Source organism: Diorhabda carinulata, chromosome X, assembly GCF_026250575.1.
Source record: "Diorhabda carinulata isolate Delta chromosome X, icDioCari1.1, whole genome shotgun sequence".
Lineage (NCBI taxonomy): Eukaryota > Metazoa > Arthropoda > Insecta > Coleoptera > Chrysomelidae > Diorhabda > Diorhabda carinulata.
The window spans coordinates 30,317,244-30,338,359 of NC_079472.1; the positions used below are offsets into that span (position 1 = coordinate 30,317,244).

The 21,116-nt window shown below is 29.7% G+C and overlaps 2 protein-coding genes across 3 annotated transcripts; one reads left to right on the forward strand and one right to left on the reverse strand.

The window, feature by feature from the left end:
- The first annotated feature begins 177 nt into the window (after positions 1–177).
- On the forward strand, positions 178–8,499 carry LOC130900915 (DNA replication licensing factor Mcm2). The gene is made up of 13 exons (XM_057811913.1): positions 178–308; positions 369–523; positions 583–705; positions 760–1,072; positions 1,987–2,198; positions 2,253–2,445; positions 2,504–2,939; positions 4,082–4,332; positions 5,320–5,576; positions 6,678–6,885; positions 6,951–7,133; positions 7,194–7,349; positions 8,258–8,499. The coding sequence occupies exons 1-13, from the start codon at positions 297–299 to the stop codon at positions 8,390–8,392; spliced, it is 2,634 nt and encodes an 877-aa protein (XP_057667896.1). The 5' UTR covers positions 178–296; the 3' UTR covers positions 8,393–8,499.
- Positions 8,500–9,444: 945 nt separating this feature from the next.
- LOC130900918 (peroxidase) lies at positions 9,445–20,758 on the reverse strand. Of its 2 annotated transcripts, XM_057811921.1 has the most exons (14): positions 20,514–20,758; positions 16,330–16,515; positions 16,193–16,269; positions 16,032–16,125; positions 15,776–15,967; positions 14,682–14,878; positions 14,373–14,625; positions 13,590–13,735; positions 13,063–13,304; positions 12,872–13,004; positions 11,597–11,927; positions 10,037–10,168; positions 9,834–9,980; positions 9,445–9,774 (listed from the first exon to the last, which is right to left on the reverse strand). In XM_057811921.1, the coding sequence occupies exons 1-14, from the start codon at positions 20,525–20,527 to the stop codon at positions 9,663–9,665; spliced, it is 2,256 nt and encodes a 751-aa protein (XP_057667904.1). In that variant the 5' UTR covers positions 20,528–20,758; the 3' UTR covers positions 9,445–9,662. The 2 variants fall into 2 exon arrangements, with proteins under 2 accessions (XP_057667904.1, XP_057667903.1); XM_057811920.1 differs by lacking the exon at positions 20,514–20,758 and having other exon boundaries at positions 16,330–17,560.
- Positions 20,759–21,116: the final 358 nt, after the last annotated feature.

Below are 21,116 nucleotides of genomic sequence, written 5' to 3' on the forward strand. Positions count from 1 at the left end.
CCATTCCACGATTACGATGTTCAAAACATATCTTTAGTTCAACTGAAGATATGGTATGATATTAAAAATTTTACTAGAATTATATCAATAATGTTTTATAATTCCGTTTATTATCACTACGAAAAAAAAAACATATGGAGTGAAATAAACGACGGCTGTGAATCTGAGAATTCTATTGGAAAGTACTGTATAATATATTGACAGTTAACCTTTATCCGAAATATTTCCCGCCAGTTTTATTGTAAATTGTGCGTCTTCCATTATTTGTTTATTTATTTAGAGAAAACATTATAAATATGTCGGATGTAGTAAGTATTTATTAAATAATATAATCAAGACTTATTTAATTTAATATTCTTTATTTTTAGCCGGAAGAATCTCCTCTACCAACTCCTCGTTCGAATGTATCTTCTCCTGCGCCAAACATGGCCCCATTTGAAGACGAAGGGGAATTAATTGGAGACATCGATCCAGATGTTGAAGAGGAAGATGGAGAGGAGTTATTTGGAGATAACATGGAAAAGTAAAATTAAAAAATTGATAGTTTGGAGATTTTTTATATAATTTACGTTGTTATTTCAGCGATTACCGCCCTATGCCTCATTTAGATCGATACGATGAGCGTATATTAGATGAAGAAGACTACGATCAAATGTCAGTAGGAGAACGTCTTGCTGCAGAAGAAGAATTAAGAAGAAGGGACAGGTAACTTGATTTCTTAATTTATTTTAATATATTTATTAATTGTTGTCGTTGCAGAGAATTGGGAATAATAAGAAGAGACGATAGAGAACTTTTTTATGATGAAGGAGATGATGAAGATGATCCGCGGCAAAGGAGGCGCAAGGAAGCGGAAAAAGCAGCAGCCGGGGAGGAAGCCGATACGGAAATGATTGAATCTATTGAAAATTTAGAGGATACCAAGGGGTATTCGATTAAAGATTGGGTTGTTATGATTGGTCCCAAAACTGAAATTGCAAATAGATTTAAAAATTTCCTAAGGACTTATACGAATAGTAAAGGGCAGTATGTTTATAAAGAGAAAATAAGGAGAATGTGTGAAAACAATCAGGTAAATTCAAAATTTTCAATTATTTTATTATTTTCAGATAAAAAATGTATTTTTTCGGGAAATGACGTTTATTATCTAATTTTAGTAATACAGTGTGAGTAAATAATATTGATTTACCTTATTTAAATATAATTTTTCAATTTTGGTGATAATTTCATGATTTTTTGAATGTATGTAAAGAAAATATGTTTGTACAAAGTTACAGCAATATTTTAGTCATTTTTTTCGTAAAAAAAAGAGTGTTGATCAAAAGTTTGGTTAAAACATAGAAAAATGAAAAAAAAACTAAAAAAAACTGAAAAAATTCTCAAAAAAACTACTTTTTGAATAAATTAGAACAATAATAGTTTCTAATTGTTGATATTGGAAGCAAATAATTTCTAAAAACAATACAGGGAAAAGAAAATGAGGTAAATTTTAAAAATTCTTAATTATTTGGTAAAAAGAAACTTTTGGATTAACAAAAATGTATTAATGAACACATTCCACGTTTTCTACAGGTATTTAAACAAAATTTACTAAAAACAATGATTTTCCTTATTTCCATGTCTTGTTATATATGGAGTAACTTTTGGTTCACCCTGTATGTTTCTATAACATCTCAATGAAAAAAACTGAGCATATTTATTGACTTTGCAATGGTAAAAACTGTATATTCTTATAAAAATGAGCATTTTTCTCAAATCTATTTCTATTTCTATTTCTTTTTTCTGAAAAATTAGGTGATTGTTGAATCACCCTGTATCTTATTTCAACAAATAATAATAACTCACATCTATAGGCTTTCATTGATAGTAAAACTGTTTTTTTCAATGGAAATAATCGTATTTTCCAAATAATTCGATTTTCCAAATACAATTCTTTTAATACGAATTATATTGAACCATCCTGTATTTGTGATTATTATTTTTAAGTCGAGTTTCAACGTGGATTTCCCAAGTCTAGCACACAGGGAACACGTTCTGGCATATTTTTTACCGGAAGCACCATTCCAAATGCTGGAAACTTTCGATGACGTCGCAAAAGACATCGTACTTTCCATGTACCCCAGTTACGACAGAGTGACGAATGAAATTCACGTGAGAATCTCGGATTTACCACTCATCGAAGAACTTCGTACCTTCAGGTAAAATTCATCATCGAATTCGATAAAATTTCTCATATAATTTCCTCCTTTTAGGAAACTCCATGTGAATCAACTGGTAAGGACGTTAGGGGTGGTAACGGCTACCACGGGAGTACTACCCCAACTGTCGGTAGTTAAATTCGATTGCGCGAAATGCGGGTTCATCTTGGGCCCTTTCACTCAAACCCAGGAAACTGAAGTTCAACCGAACGCCTGTCCGCAATGTCAAAGTCACGGTCCTTTCATGGTTCGTACTTCCCAGCTCGATTTAATATCGAAACAATTCGATAATTTTGTGATTCCAGATCAACATGGAACAAACTTTGTACCGCAACTATCAAAAAGTGACGCTCCAAGAATCGCCGGGTCGTATCCCGGCTGGGAGAGTCCCCAGGTCTAAGGACTGCATCCTCCTCGCCGATCTCTGCGATCGCTGCAAACCCGGAGACGAAGTCGATATCACTGGGATCTACACCAACAGCTACGATGGTTCCCTTAATACAGATAACGGTTTTCCGGTGTTTTCGACGGTGATTTTCGCGAATCATTTGTTGGTGAAAGATTGCAAGCAGATCGTGCAGTCGTTAACCGATGATGACATTAATTCAATTATCAAGATGAGTAAGGATCACAGGATAGCGGAAAGGATTGTATCTTCCATAGCACCGTCGATATATGGACATGATTATATCAAGAGGGCTCTGGCGTTGGCTTTATTTGGAGGAGAACCTAAAAATCCAGGTAAATATTTCAAAAATGTTGTTTGCGATTTTTGTTTTAGAAATTTCGACTTTGGTGTCTTGTAATTCCGATTTTTTTATTAATGGAAAGTTTGTGAATTGGGCGTAGTTCGTACAATTTTTTTAAGGAAATTGTCAAAAAAATATTATTTCGATTTTCACCTTGTATATTGGCGACAAATAGAAAAGTTATAAAACCAAATATGATTGATGATGTATATTGTAGTTTTATCTATCGAATGACGTGAAAATGAATCTTAAAACCGTCATAATTTCAAAGTTATCAAATTTTTTATAGGAGCGAGTCAAATTTTAGTATCATTTCTCTTAATTTTTTATTGTGACTAATTTCTCACAAAATATAATCAATTTTTTTCAAAAATTTTTTTCATAATATAAACATCCCGCTTTTGGTTTTTACTCATTACAGCGTCTATTTGCCATAGGCGTAGTTCGTACAATTTTTCTTTAAGGAAATTGTCAAAAAAATGTTTCGATTTACACCCTGTATATTCGCGACAAATAGACAAGTTATGAAACCAAATATGATTGGTCATGTAGATTGATGTTTTATCTATCGAACGAAGTGAGAATGAATCCTAAAACTGTCAGTGTCTTACTTATTACACTTTTTATAGGGGCGAATTAAATTTTCGTAATTTTTTCTCTTACTAATTTCTATCATAAAAAACTCGAATTTTAAGAAAAAATGTCAATTTTTACCCTGTGTATTCACAACTAATTGAAAATTTATGAAACCAAATATGATTGGTCATGTAGTCTGATGTTTAACTATCGAATGACATGATAATTAATCATCCAATTGTGATAGTTTTTCAGTTATTAAATTTTTTATGACGGAGAGTCAAATTTTCGTGATTTTTTTTTTAATTTTTCTATTCAAACTAATTTCTATTGCAATAAACTGGATTTTTTTTTTCAATTTCATTTTTTTTTTTTAATGAACGAACTTTTCTATATCGATTTTTATATATCATAGCGTTAATTTACCATAGGCGTAGTTGGTATAAATTTTATTTTGTAATCTATAAAAAAAAATATTTATTTCGATTTTCACCGCGAAAAATAGAAAATTTATGGAACCAAATATGATTGGTCATGTTTTATTTATCAAATGATTAGGTCAGAAGCACAAAGTTCGCGGAGACATAAACGTGCTTATTTGCGGAGATCCGGGTACCGCAAAATCCCAATTCTTAAAATTTGTCGAAAAAATCGCTCCAAGGGCGGTATTCACAACGGGCCAGGGCGCCAGTGCTGTAGGTCTAACAGCTTACGTCCGAAGAAACGCCTCCACTAAAGAATGGACCTTAGAAGCCGGCGCTTTGGTACTAGCCGATCAGGGCGTTTGCTTAATCGACGAATTTGATAAAGTAAGCAAAATTTATATCAATATATTCACGATTTTTTATGAACAAATACGATTTATCACTCTCAACATTATGATCCACCCTGTATATATATTTCTAAAGGATATTTTCGTATTTTTACATCAACCTAGAAGAAACATTACATTAGTTTTCGACTACCATATCAATTTTTTTATTTACTTTTCCTGAATCCATACGGTATAAAATTCATCTGTCCGTTTCGTTTGGCGTTTTCGACTTCGTATAATCCATTTATCGATATCCCAGATCTCGGAAATTGGTACTTTGTTGACTATTTTTAAAATGTCTATGTTGTTAAGCAAATCAAAAAACTGATCCATTTTCAGGTTATGTCAGGTTTACATTAGTTTCGTTTAGGTTAAGTTTACTTTAGATTCCTTAAGGTTAAATTTACTTTAGCTCCATTTATGTTTCGTTTAGGTTTACCTCCCCAAAGTTAAATTTACTTTAGCTTCGTTTAACTTAAGTTTACATTAGCCCCGATTAGGTTAGATTTACTTTAGCTTCGTTTAAGTTAGATTTATATTAGTTCCATTTAGGTTAGGTTTACTCTAAATTCCTTAAAATTAAATTTACTGAAGCTTCTTAGGTGTTAAGTTTACTTTAGCTTCTTTCCAGTTAGGTTTACAGTAGTTTCGTTTAGGTTAAATTTACTTCACGTTCCCAAAGTTGAATTTACTTAAGCCTCGTTTAAGTTAAGTTTACTTTAGCTTCATTTATGTTAGGTTTAGATTAGCTTCGTTTTAATTAGATTTACGACATCAAAAGAAGCTGTTAGGTGTAATTCAAAAATGCAGTTCAAGAACCTGAACTGCAACTTAAGTACCGATTTCGGACTTACGGAACTTCGATAAATGGATCGTACGTATTCGAAAACGCCAAACTAACGTGTTCTTACGATCCCGAACCGAGCGATTACGGAAGTAATTGCAAATCTCGTATTTTCTAATCGTATCAATATCTGTTTAGATGAACGATCAAGATCGTACCTCGATCCACGAAGCTATGGAACAACAATCTATATCTGTCTCGAAAGCGGGTATAGTGACCAGTCTTCAAGCTAGATGTTCCGTTATAGCTGCCGCCAATCCCATCGGCGGTCGTTACGATGCCAGTATGACTTTTGCCCAAAACGTGAATCTTTCAGATCCGATTCTCTCCCGTTTCGATATACTGTGCGTTGTTAGAGACGAAGTGGATCCCATACAAGATCAACATTTAGCCAAGTAAGATGCTAACACACTGTATTTATGGTTGTAATCAAATTTATCGCCATCGAGACTACTGTCAATGTTTAAACTTAAACTATTTCATGATAATTGTCTTTGTCAAATAATTTAACCTAAAAATTTTCCTCACTATCGAGAAATGTCAAAACTTAAATTCACTTGCGACAATTATCATATGTTAACCTAAAATTAATCGTGACACCTGTCGAATGTCATAACCTAACTTCAATTACGATAATTGCTATGTTCAAAATTCTTAACCTATTAATTTCTCAATGGCGTGAACTGTCAAGTGTCAAAATTTAATATTTACGACAACTGTCAAATATCAAAATTACTTCTTAACGAGGATGGTCAAAGCCAAAATTTAATTTTATTCATTTTAATTGTCACTACTGATAATCTTAACCTAAAAACTTAATTCGTTTTCAAGAACTGTCAAATGTCAAAATCAAATGTGATATTTGTCATTGTCAAAAATCTTAACCCAAAAACTTCGGATTCGCGAGAACTGTCAGGTGTCAAAACTCAATTTTTGCGAGAACTGTCAAGTGTCATAACTTAATCTTTGCGGCGAGAACTGTCAAATGTCAAAACTTAAGTTTTATTTGCGAGGATTGTCAATGCTAAAATTCAATTTTATTCATGATAATGTCGCCACTGATAGTCTTATCTTAAAAACTCTCAAGAACTGTCAAGTGTCAAAATTCAAACTTAATACTTGTCTTGTCAAAAGTCAACCCAAAATCTTCGTATTTGTGAGAACTGTCAAGTGCCAAAACTTGATCTTTGCCGGAACTGTCACGTGTCAAAACTCAATTTTCTTTGCTAGAATTATCACTGTAAAAGAACGTAACCTAAAAATCTCTCAATCGCGATAACTATCAATGTTATAACTTAACCTAATTCATAATAATTGTTGAGGTCAAAAACACAAAAACGAGAATTGTCGATATCAAAACTTAACCTATAATTCATGCTAACTGTCAATGTCTATGTCAACATCTAACCTAAAAATTTCTTGTTCGCGATAACTGTCAATGTCAAACCTTAAATTTCAAATAGTTTGATCGAATTTTCAAACAACCCTTTGCGCAGGTTCGTCGTCGGTTCCCATATACGTCACCACCCTTCCAAAAAAGACCAAGAAAAAGTGTCCGAAGAACCAGAAAACGAAATGCAAATACCACAGGAGATGTTGAAGAAATACATAGTTTACGCAAGGGAAAACATACACCCCAAATTACAAAACATCGATCAAGACAAAATCGCTAACATTTACTGTCAACTCAGACAAGAATCATTGGTAAAAAAACAAAAAATTCTCCCGCCTTTCACGTTCATTTTGGGGCGTTTTCTTTTTTTTTATAGGCCACCGGTTCGTTGCCTATAACGGTCCGCCACATCGAAAGTATTATAAGAATGAGCGAGGCTCACGCCAAAATGCACCTCAGAGACTACGTACACGAGGACGACGTCAACATGGCCGTGAGAATGATGCTGGAAAGTTTCGTGGAAACTCAGAAGTACAGTGTCATGAAATCGATGCGACAGGTAAAATTTGGTCGCGTTGAATACGAATCCCCGCGTAATTTACGGTTTTTACTTTTTCAGACGTTCCAGAGGTACTTACTGTTCAAGAAAGATCACAGCGAGTTGCTGTTTTATATTTTGAGACAGCTCACTCAAGATCAGTTGACTTTCCAGAGGAATACCACCGATATGGAAGCTCTAACCATAGAAATTGACGAAAAGGATCTCATTGATAAGGTAAGGACTGAATTTGATTGTATTTTTCATATTTTTTCGATTCCAATTCGCTTTTTGACAAAATTTGTGGTCATACACGAAATAATTTCGATTGTCATCAAAAATAACGTCCCCTTTATCAAATATATATTATTTCAAGAAATAATTTTGGTTATAATCAAAAATAACTTCCCCTTTATCAAAACTTATTTCTAATCATCGATAAATCTATTATTTGTCACATTTTTTTGATTCCAGTGTATTTAGTATCAAAATTTATATTATTTCAAGAAATAATTTTGGTTCTAATCGAAAATAACTTCTCCTTTACCAAAACTTATTTCTAATAATGGATAAGTCGCCTCCTTATTATGTTTTTTTCATTTTGTTGTTTTTTTTATCAAAATTTACGTTAATTTGAGAAATAATTCCAATTATTATCAAAAATAACTTCCCCTTTATCAAAACTTATTTCTAATAATCGATAAATCGATTATTTATTCGATTCCAGTTAGTTTAGTATCAAAATTTATATCATTTCAATAAATAATTTTGGTTATAAACAAAAATAACTTCTTAACCAAAACTTATTTTTAATAATGGATAAGTCGCCTCATTATATTTTTTTCACTTTTTTGTTTTTTTTATCAAAATTCACATTCACATTCACCGATTATTATCAAAAATAACTTGCCCATTATCAACTTACTTCCAAACCTTTCCTTTAACTTTAATGAATCGCCATAATGAGGTAATAAGGACCATATCAAATTTCAAATATTTCAGTATTTATTTAATAAATAAACATATTTTAACTGTATTTTTAATATACAGGGTTTAGATGAAAATTTTGATCAATATTCAACGACTTGTATCATACTATCAATTTCGTCACAGGCAGGCAATTAGTTTTTTTTTTTAATTTTCAGGCAAAACAAATTGATATACACGATCTGAAACCGTTTTATCAAAGTCAAATATTCGAATCGAATAATTTCATATACGACGCCAAACGTAAAGTTATCATACACACTGTACCTGAATCAATAGGAACAGAAGATTAATTTTAAATATTTTATTAACTCTTATATTAATTCTTTCATGTTTCCTAGATTTAAGTGTTAAATTTGGCTACCATTTTTTAGCTGTAAATATATTTTTTTAATAAAAATTTCTTTTTATTTTTCCCCGCATTCCTCAAAAGTAAATCCCGGACCTGTCCCTATAATCCTCATATCCATCCATTTTTATACATTTGTTACTGATTAGTCTGTAAGTAAAAGGCTTCTTCTCCTCACAAACAAATCTATAGAAGCTTGTCAATAACAAAATGCTATTTTGGATAAGAATTAGTCGGAAACTAAAGAAAACTTGCAATGTCTTTAAAAAATATACAAAAAATTTTTAACCAAATTTTTTTAATTGGAATTACTATCCAATTTTATTAATTTTCTCTAGTTCCTCATATTATTTCACCATAAACTTCCTCAACAACTGGAATAGTAAACTATCAATAAAGAAAATTCCTGTTGATACAGCCACTAACTTCAATAAATCTGTGATAGATCTCACTATTGTATACATATGAAAGAACCTTTTTCATGATATTATCTAGCCATGTTAGCAAGACATATTACTAGTAAAGGCCTCTTCTTCTCTTTTATATTTCGCTTCCGTTCTCCATCTTGTTATAAGCTGGTGTGGTATGTGTTGCCAAATGTATTAAATATTTCTATATTTAGTTACGAAACTATAAAAGTCCGTTGATAACAAAATACTATTTTATTAATTATCTTTCGTTTCAAATATTATTTTACCATAAATCTGAATTCGTTGATTATATGACATCTATGATAATTTTTATTAACTTCTGCAACAACGTAAATAATAAACATCAAATAAAGAAGATTCCTGTAGATACAGGCCCTGACTGTTATGAATATGTGATAGATGTCACTATTGTCTGTGCCACGTTAGCAAGATGATTTACTGGTAAAGGCTTCTTCTTCTTTTTTATATTTCGCGCGCTATTTCGACAGATGATGGGAAACAATGAGAATGATCTAAGAATGAATTAATTCTCATTTAATAGGTGAAGTAAATGAATGAAAGATCACAGAAAATTTGCAATTTATTTAAAAAAATATATAAAAGTTTCTTGGAATCTACAAAAATGCAACAAGTTACAGGACCGTCTTAAGCTACTCTGTTCTTGGCACTGTTTCGTGGTTCTGGTAGTCCGATTCTCATCCTCTGGTACACGTTAATAAATAAATAATTACAATGGCAGCTGTACATTTAAACCCTAAATTAAATAATTTTATAATTTTCATTTTATTTGCCTAAAATATCGTTTAATGGAAACGCGTGTTCACGTGGAAATTCCGCCCATTTCGCTAAATCTAGATTCGGGATTATACCAGATTTGCATGGAACACGTGGATTACTATAAAAAAATATGAAAAAAAATTGTTATAAATAAAAAAAATGTCGCAGTAAACTCACATTTCGTGATCTGGTAACACCATAGGATATAATTGAATGGTGTCTATCAGATCCGTATTATCGCATATTATCCTCGCTAATTTGACTTTTCTAATTTCTTGTAGTTGTTCAGGTGTAAAAGACGAAGGTTGATTAGGTAATTCGTACCTAGATAGATAAATATTAAAAAAAAATGAAATTTGTATGAAATATATGAAAATTACCAAAATCTGTCTCCCCTTCGTGAATAACTAAATTGTGTTGCAATTATACAAGCAAAAGTCGGGCCTAGCATACTTCCCGGTAACGGTTTTTCCGATACCCCACCTGACCATAGATCTACATCAGCTGGGTGTCTGTAAGAACATAACCACATTCATAATAAATAATTAATAAATATTAAAAAAAGAATGGCGTATAAATGAAATTGTACTATTGGTCGAGAGAAAAAAAGCCCCACTATCCATCTCTCTCTATTCGCCAATAAATTCAATTTGTTATAGTACTCCCTTTCCGTTCCGATCACTCGAAACTGTGACGTAAGGTGATCCAATCAGAATAAAGTAGAGAGAATAGAAAGTGGTATATGTTATTTCTCTTACTTTCAGACGCACTTGAACAAACTCGTGGCGTGCTATATAAAAATTATAGAGTAACAAATAATATAAAAAATTAATTCAGAAACTTGTTTAGTGTCTTGAAATCAAATTTTTTATTCTCCTAGTTAGTAAGTTTTTGTTTTTAACAAATTTACTAGGTATCTATTTTTCCCTAAATCATTTTCGAGTTTTTCAATTTTTATACTTTTTAAAGCGTAATTTATAGCAAATCTATGATTTAATAAAAAATTATCAACTTTTAGATTAGAGACATCATAAAAACATTCATAAATGGAATATTAAGAAGATAATTCACTTGTCCCATTCACTTTATTAAAAAAAAGTTCACAATTTATTTTTTTGAATTTTAACTATTTTGATCGATATGGTACGCCTATGTTTTAGCTTTGTCAATTATCAAAATATGAAATTTTATTTTCGAATTTGATATAATTAAAATTAATAGTAGTTAAAGTGAATAAAGAAAAAACTAACCTGCTAAAAACACAAAGATTTATTTTTAATAGTTTTATAGCTGCTGCAAGCTACATAATGTTTGTTTGTAATCGATTAATGTATTAACACTTTAATCACTATTCTAATTGATCCTAATCAATATTTATATATACACAAAACAAAAAATCTAATTAAAACCACTGCATAATCAATTACAATTCTCAAAAACAAAAATGTGCTCGAAAATAGGTACCAATTTTTGCATGAACTGACATTTCATTCGAAAAGAGTGACATAATTAACGTCAAAACGATTTTACACGACTATACACGATTATATATTACATTGTCTACTTTTAACGATTCTATGAGAATCAATGTTTTTATACTTCGATGAATTAGTGCATAAAATAAAAGTCATCGATTTTTATAAATCAAAACAAAAATATACAATAGTTAACAATAGATGCTAGCAGTAATATGAGTAGTAATCCAATCTGAGTAACCTTGAAGATAAAAAAACATATACCACGTTGCCAAGTTTAATTCTACTTCAGATATAATTGGGAATAAATATTTTAAACAAAATTTGTTTAATATTAAGTCTAGTTGATATATAAAAATGTTTAATTTAATTAAATAATAATCATTAGAGATATTTCCTATATTGAAGTTAATTAAAAATGGATTATTTTTTTTACATTATTGAATAGATTTGATTAGAACTTACTCAAATATTGATGAATATTTTCTGACGGTGTCGTTAGGCATAGCTCCGAAAAGATCTTCGAATCTATCGGACCAAGGTAACCCGCAGAATTTCCTGTATTCCATATACCCAGGTATCCCAAATTCTCGGCCTCTTTGCATATTGAAACTGACCAAGTCCATACCGAATCGCCCTCCGACTTTTTTGAACAAATGATTGGTTACTTCTTGAGTTATGGAATCGTCCATAGCTTGAGCTACTTGGTTCATCAAACCCATGACGTATTCGTCGAATATACCAGCTCGGAACAGATCGTGCGGTCTTCGGATCAAATCGGACAAACGTTTCGATGCTAAAGCACGATATATGAAATATTTTTCGCTATTTAAAGCACGTCAAATCATTTTTTTAATTTCATAAAATTTGTTAACGAAAATTGATAAAAAATGTATGTTTACGAAGCTAAATTGTTTATTTATTGATGAGGTGAAACATCATTCCCACCATAGATTCTCGTTTAATTCGCATTAATGCATCGTTGCCAATTTTATTTATCAGTGAAAATTATAAAAAATAATCAATTTCGATATATATTATAACGATAGTTTTATATTATATAAATAAATAACATGTTTATAATCGAATTATTTGATATATTTTATATTTTGAATCAAAATTTAATTTAAAATAATGAATATATTCATTATTTATATATAGATTATAATCTATAACATTCTAAAAACTTAGTAAATATGGCAATATTACATTCTTGTGTTATAAATTTCCCACCAATAGCTATTTCTAGCAAAGTAACGATGTTATTACAGCGTTGCCAATAAGGTTTAACAACTAATTTAGGTATGTATGGAATTTCCACGTGTTTCTCGTTATAATTTTGTACCTGTAACTGTAATATAATCCGTTCCTGAAACATGATCCACAGCCGTTCTTATTTTCCCACCCGGTAAATACTTCGAATAAAATATTTTCATATAAAAATCGCGATCTGGCAACGTGTCCCATATATCTCAATACGATTACTATCTAGGTTAAAGTCAAGGACACATTTGATTTATATTGTTATTTATCAAACAAAACAATGAATTTATTTCACAATCAATTTAATTTTTTATTGTTATTTTTTTTAAATAATAATCGTCTTTTACAATGTGTTTTTTTATTCGTTTAAATATTATTTTATTTGTAATATTTATACCTGACACCACACTGGATACAATTATAAATAGCAACGTTGTCATATCGGAAAAAAAAAACATTGAAACTTTGACAACTTACCGATGAATTTATGTGCTTTACTCCATCTTTCTACTGCTGTTGGTAATAAAGAATGTCCGAATCTGAACGCTGCTGACGCAAAAGCGTCGATAACTCCTGGGTTTACGTTGGGATCATAACCATTCCAGTAACCCTAAAATATATAGAAACATCAAGTAATTATTATTTATATTAGAATAGAAAGAACTCACTTCTTTCTGCAAAATCAAACCGAATTTTTCCATTACATCTTTTCCGAGTAGAATAGGTAAAAATTCGTTATAAGTTATATGTTGAATGAAAGCTATATTGATACGTCTAGCTTCCTGGAAAAGAGTTTCGTCATCCCAATGCGGATTAACTTCAGCCAAACCGCGAGCTAATCTATTATGTTCGCGAGCCATTAAAGTATGCATACAAGTTAAAACTAATTGTTCGTTCACTCTAACTTCACCTACAAATATTAAAAAGTCGTTATATAAATCCACCCCGCCACTGGAGAACCTCAAAGAAATACAATTTTAATACATGATCTGGCAACGTCGCGAGCGTGGATATACCACCTCCGCCTACTATTTAATTTTAGGTTAGAATCGCCAATGGAATGTCGTTATGTGTTCAATTCATCGTATTTATCATTAAAAATGATATTAGTGAAAATATTTAGTGAAATTACTTGTATTAGGATTAATTATTTAAATTAATTTAATTCGTTATATTATCGTCAAATTATACCAACCGGCTTCAAAGCAGTACATAGAAGAATTAGGTCTAGTACATCCTTCATCGGGATACTCCAGTTTTAGTGGTAACAGATCCTTAAGACCAAAATGTTCAAAAGCAGGATGCATTCTTAATAAACCACCGTTAAACGTTCTCAATTTACTAGAAGGAAAAAACCAGATAAGTATAATAATTATTAATTTTTAAAAAACTGTTTAACGATGATTTTATTTTCAAAACATATTGTAACAAATTTGCATGTGACGTAAACATTGGAGCGAAGTAATTACAGGGTTGCCTAGTCATTTATTTCGATTTAAGTAAATTAGTTTGATATTAAAAAAATCATCGGGTGAAAAAATTCACAGAATAGATCATTACTATTGAATAGTTTAAATTTGTGAACTGGCATCGAGGCCTACACAAAGAATATGACGTTTGCTTAATGTTTTAACAAACATGGCGGATTGTTGTAGATTACTAATGAAAAAATCGTTTGTATAAGTTAAATTATTGTTACAAATAAAATTTATGAATAAATTTATACATTATACATCAAATTTATTGCGTTGTATATGAGTACGTATTTAAAATTATCTTAGAAAGTATGTAGGTTGAATTAGAAGACCTGGCAACGCTGTTTAATCGAATGACTTATGTTTTAACCAACATGGCGGATAAAAACTACATAATTATCGGTTTTATTATAAAATAATAAGTTTTTCTACATCGGTACATTTTTTTTTATTTTAAATTAATTTGACAAAGGAAATGAATCGTAAATTGGTCTAATACTTACTTGTTATGGTATTCTGTAACCCCATAAACGGTATTACCGTCTAGAACTGCAGTAAGCGTGTTGAAAGGAACCTTAGATCCTAATCTACATCCAGGTCTAGGGGCCGGGAATGTTCTCACGAAATCTATACAATTCACTTTGAACAATTTATAGAAAAAATCGTCTTTCGGTACGTAGATTTCGTTACAATACGGATGTTTCAAATGCTGCGGTCTACCGCAACATTCTTCTGGATCATTCTTATTTTTAGGATCTAAATATTCAAAAATTTATATAATTTCAATTATCACAACAATTTTTTTTATTCACCTAACGGTGTACCCTGTAGAGTGTAATCGTGGTCCATAAACTGCCCCCAAGCTATGATCATTACTGTACCAGCATGGTCGTGATATCCTTCGTCTGGATGCATGGTTCTGGATACAACTCTGGCTAATGGTAACTGCCTCCCAGATATTCCTATACGGGGAGCTTGGATACCATCGGCATAAACTGGACCTAATAATCTACAGAAGAATAAATACTTTTCTCAAAATATTTATTTCGATTAAAATACCAAATACCCTGTATATATATTTTTATTCCAAACAAACACATTTTTAACGTGGTATTGGTTTTTACAACAAAAAAAAGAGTTCTATTAATCATCTTCGTAGTTCAAACGTCAAACTATTTTTTTTTGTTTTACATTCGAACCCCTAGATGGCTCTGTTAGTATGAATAGAAATAAAGTTGGTGTGTGAAAACAGATTTTATGTTGGTATTATTTCTTGTATTGGTTACTTCATGTATTATGGTGATAATTTGTTTTATTTGTTTGGTGAAATTTAATTATTGTGTTTTATAACTCACGTGCATTGATGTGATACATTAATTGTCATAATGTGTTCTGAAAGATTTAAAACAATTTACAAGATGGCTGCTTCAATGAACAATAAAATGAATTGAGGTATTTATAATGTATTATTAAATATATTGTGTAATATTTTAATTAACCATTTTTATTTGCAATATCTCATTTGAAACTTCATAAGTTTCACTTTATATATTCCATTTTTGCTTTATATTCACATAAAAACAACTTGTTACATTCGTATTATCATTATTAATAATAATAAAATCATTATATGTATTTGTAAATTTTAACGTTTTTTACGAAAATTCAATTATCTTTGTGATAATATAGATTTAAAATAAGCAACATATAAATGTATTTAGGAAAAAAATATTTGGTGCCATTAATTAACTTTGACCCTCTTTTGTGACCATCTATATTTAGGTATTTGCGCGTTTGCCACATAAAAGGGAATTAAATTATCATTTTCAACCACGAGGTGTTTTAAGAATATGATGCTATGAAAATTTACGATTTATTCATTTTTTAAAATTTGTTTATCATATACCTGGTGAAAGGTGTGTGACTAGCTCCCCACGTTGGATGTTCGATGTTAGTACAAAGTCCATCTAGTCTTCTGTATTTACCAGCCCTACATTCTACGTTTGATAAAAATGCAGGACATACTTCACTTATTAAAGTTTTGCTAGTATCTATCAAAGGTAGACCTTTTTCTATTTCCTCGTAACTCAAACCGTAACTAGAATTAAATAATATTTCAAAGAAATGTATCATATAAAAGAAAGTTCTGTTTTCTGACTTACGTTTTTGCTAAATTCATAGAAATGTCAAAAACCAATTCACCAATACTTGCGACATATTCATTCTTCTTCTCGGCATCATCTGGTGGAGCAATACCTGAAATATATATATTAAGATAACAAAAATTATTAAAATAATGTTATAGTATTATAAAAATTCTTACGTATCCTTTTTCTGGCGTCCAAATAAGCCGCATTAACTGCTTGATACGTTATACACGTACTAGAACCATCGTAATTTCTAAAAAATTATAATAAATTACGTTTCTTAGTGTAAAATATGAAATCATTTATCACTTACGAAGTACTTCCACGTAATAGATTGAAAGAATAATCAAAACTACTACTTCTACCAGGACCTTCTAATATCAAAGCGCAATCACCGTCTCCATGCAATGGTATTTCAAATGACTGCAGCTGTATACTCAAAATCCATTGAATTTGTAAAAAGAAGAATATAAAACATCGTATTGAAGGCATAGTAGCCCTATAATAAACATAAGACATATTTTATATCCATTTGAAATAATTATTTCAAGTATCCCTGATGGATAGTTAAAATTGGCAACATAGTAGAACTGTATTTGAATTACTTCATTCGTATGGTTGTTAATAATACTCTGGGTAGCGCTTTTTTTTGTTTTCACTGAAATTGATATATTTGACGAATTTATGATTGTTTATTGGAAAAATAAAAGTGATATACAAGGTGATTTATTTAGATTCGAAATATATATAAAATTTGAAGTTAAAAGTAATTTGAAATTTATAAAAAAAAAACACCACGCCACTGAATTCAGGATGTTTCAAATGAATGAAAATAATGTATAACAAAAAACTAGAAATCACTAGCTAACTATAAATAGGTCAAATCTTCTAATAATTATTCATAAAATAAATTAATTGGAATTATAAACATTCCGAATCGATTATAAAATTTTATAACAACTTTAACGACTAGTTAATTGAGTTTAATGATTGTATTAACAATAAAACTTTATCGTTAAGATCAGTTCTGCAGTCTAGACAAGGTTTGCAACATTTCTCTCGCCTTGGAAATAACCGAGGATATAAAGGATGTCCCAACTAGAGAATATTTTTGTAGTGGGTTACCCTCACACTTAAACCACAAATTTATATCAACTAATATTTTTAGAGATTGAATAGGCGTATAAATATCGAAACTCGAATATACATGGTATTGGTATTTTTCAAATTTATTAAAATTTATCATCGTTTCAACTTTTTAAAAGCCGGACCCGCACTTTTCTATATTAGATATTGATGGTCATAAAACACCGTTTTTTCCAGGGGTTGATCACGAAAATTTGTCTATTAATTAGCAGCATGGCTTAAATGTCAATGTATATCTGTGGTTCTTATAATCTGTGGTACTAAATTCATTCAAGGAATTTTTATTCAATTTTCTAAATACATATCTTGTAAATTGATAGTTCCAGGAATAAATTTTTACACATTAAATTAAATATCGTAAGTTACCACTGTCCTTTGTCTCAAATAAAAAAAGAAGATTACGTTACATCGTCATAGAACCACTAATCAATAGATGTGAAAATCCGTTGACGCGTACAATTATTATGTATATAACAGAATACACTGAGAAAAGTTTAAATATTTAAAAAAATATTTTAACAGCCACAATTCTTGTATTCTTTATGAAATAGTAATGAATTTTAATACGTAAAAAATTCTCAGATTTTCATCTATTTACTTCCATCCATCTTGTAGAAACGCGTTCGGGATTGCACCACATTATATTACATATTGAACTGATGCAAGACTTGGAGAATTGTTTTTAAATTGCAGTAGGTCAAGGTATCGCTTTATAGTCGATTCGTTTAAGTGCTCCTTATTAGTTTTATCTTCTTTTTCAAATTGGCAAATAATTTTTATAGCTAAATTCTGTTTTTAAGTGATTTACTAATAGAAATATATATAATTATCGTCGATTGAGTTATTACGAGGGAAGGTATAAATTTTCATCGATAAAAATATATTTTACTACATAAAGCAATAAAATTTGATGTAGTATTTGTATTGGTCTTAAAAAGAATGATAAACACGTGATCATTTCTATTTTTTGCTTGTAACCGTAGATATATTGTTTTTAAAAATTTTGCTTTATTTATAAAAACCAACGAAAAAAAAATCTAATCGCTGAACACTAAATCGAATAAATTATTTTTTTTAATTATTAAATTTTATTAGAGAATACGGTCCTGACTATAACGAGTTCAAGCTGCTAGACTCAACAGTGTTGCGCGATCTATTGTGTTTTATTAAAAAATGACCTTGAGACATTTGGACATGTTTTTGTTAAAATTATTGAAACAAATACAAAATTTTTTTATGTTAATGAAATTAATGGAACATAAAGTACGATATTCATTTATAAAAATGGCAGTTCAATATTTACACGGTTGATGTATTCGCCATGAAATATGAGATCATATATTTAACCTACTTTCATTTTTATTTGTGTGTAGTAGGCGAATTTACATACCAAAGTTAATCCTAACACGAACAAAGAAAACTATAACAAGAATAAGAAAGTTTCATACAAATAAGTTCGGCCACGTTACATATACACGTGTTTGAAATATTAAATAAAAACAAACAAGAAAAAAAATTAGTTGTAAAATAATTATTTCACAATCATTTAAAAATAGATTCACTCGATTCACAGCTAGAAACCTAATAAATCATCATAATATTTTTTTGTGTCTTGTTTGCCAGATTTTACCCCAAATAGGCCCACTCCGGGCCTGCTTAAATTATCCAATATAAAAATCAAGTGCAGATCTTTTCTTATTTTGTCCCAATCTCCCCCATAAACAATAAAGTAAATCGAGCAATGATAATATAAGTTCCTTGTAATAAAAATGAAAGTAAACGGTTGATGTTTTTATTGATGTTGAAACTATATATTTCTCATTACATGTATACCGTATAACTTACATAAATCTATTATATCACTAGGTCGAAATAAAAAGTATCTTCTTCGATTTACGTTCGAAATAAAAATAAACATAAATGTGAAAGTGGGCAGTAAATACTCTATATACATTCATAGTGAATAGCAGATGATAAATGCATAGACGAAATCTTGAATGACAAACAGGTTGCCACGTTTCTAATTAAAATAATAAAACTATTATTTTACTTCAAGACATTAATGAACTTACAAAATTTTAAAAATAGTATTAACAATTTATTATAAACCGTATAATATTTACATATTTATTACATATTGAATATAGAATAGTTTGATCTGACAACCCTGTTTCACATAAATCATCTATTGATATAAAATGATTGATTTCGATGGCTTGTCGCCGTGTTCGAGTAACTACATTTCGATACATTCCATACACTAATTTATTATCTATGATAATTTATGAAACGAACGTATATACATTCTGAATCGAACTAGATATTAATTCATTGGCACACTTTTTTTTTAATTGTTTACCAACACGTAGATGAATTGGATAACCATATATGTAAGAGGAATTCTTTTTGTAATAAAAAGCACAATTACGTGACTTACACTGTTGAAAATCACACCGTTAAATTTTGACGTATTAATCGTGATCTAAATGATCAGAATCAGATGAGATGTTGGTGTTTTATATTGGTAACAATGATGTACTAAATTGCGAACATTGTAAAGAACAGAGACGAACTTGGAATTTATTTTATTCCCAACAAATTTTAATAATTATTTATTATTTAATTTACTTTGTTTGCAACGTATTAGTTGAAAAAATTATTAAGTGGTAGTTATTTTTATAACACGACTCAATTATTATTAATGAGTTGAAATAGTAACTGGTAGCCGAGAAACTGTTATTTAAGATTATAATAATCGTGACTTAGTTTAATAGCTAACGATATAATGAAACAATGATTTTATCAGCTTATGATGATAAAATAGGTCAATTGAAAGACGGTAATCAATTATAAACGTTGGTTTTTTTAATTATATGGAAAAAAACAAATTCTATTGTAATAGATTATAAATATCACATATCAATTTGATTTAAAATTTAATTTTTTTGATACTTTTTTCCTAAATACGCCCCTGTTTTCAAATCGATTGAGACACAGGTGTTTTTACTGCCGAAATGTTTTTATGAATTATTATTTCTAAATATTTCAGCTTTTTTAACGAACAAATGATACATTTTAATTATAAAAGCAAAAAGAATATGAAATAGGGACTAAATAATTCTACAAATTGTCAAAAAATTCGTAAATTGATACAATATGATTGTAAGTACCAAAATTACCAATTTTTTTAAACACCCTAAGCAAATGTGCTATAATTTGAAAATTAAATTTTGTTTTTGGATTACCATTCAATAAAATTATAATTAAAAAAAATAAAATATAAAAATTACGAATATTTATAAAAAATAAGCAGAAAAAATATAATAATGTGAATAATAAAATTATACTAACCTCAATATCGCCATACCAATCGAAATATTATTAACCCCGTACACTATTTCTTCACAGACGTATAATCAGTGTCAGTATCACAAAAAAAATACGTCGTACCACCACGCACAGCAAAAGAGAATTGAAAATGAATTAGGCTCACGTTAGCTTCGTGAAGAACTGTTACTTTCTTCCTTACGATATTGGGAGGAAAGGATTCAATCCCTCCAATTTCAATACCAATAGTATGTATTTCGATTTTTTGTCTGAATGATATGTAAAAACATAAAACAACAAAATGTAAACAATTAAAGATCTTAATATATAATAAAACGTTTGGGAATTAACAATTCAACCAGTGGCTACTAAACAACGAAAATCAACGTGACGTAATTTTTTACCTTTAATAAAGTGAAAGTACTTCAAATTATTTACTTAAATAACGGCAGACATTCAAGGAGAACGTTTTTTTTTGCCGTGTGGAATTTTTGAATTGAAATATTTAGTTCGGATGAAAAAAAATCCCGAGGTTGAGAATAAAAACTATAATAATAATTATTATTATTAATATTAGTTCGAATTATAATTTTATAATAAAAAATTATTGAATGTGCTAAGAGCTAT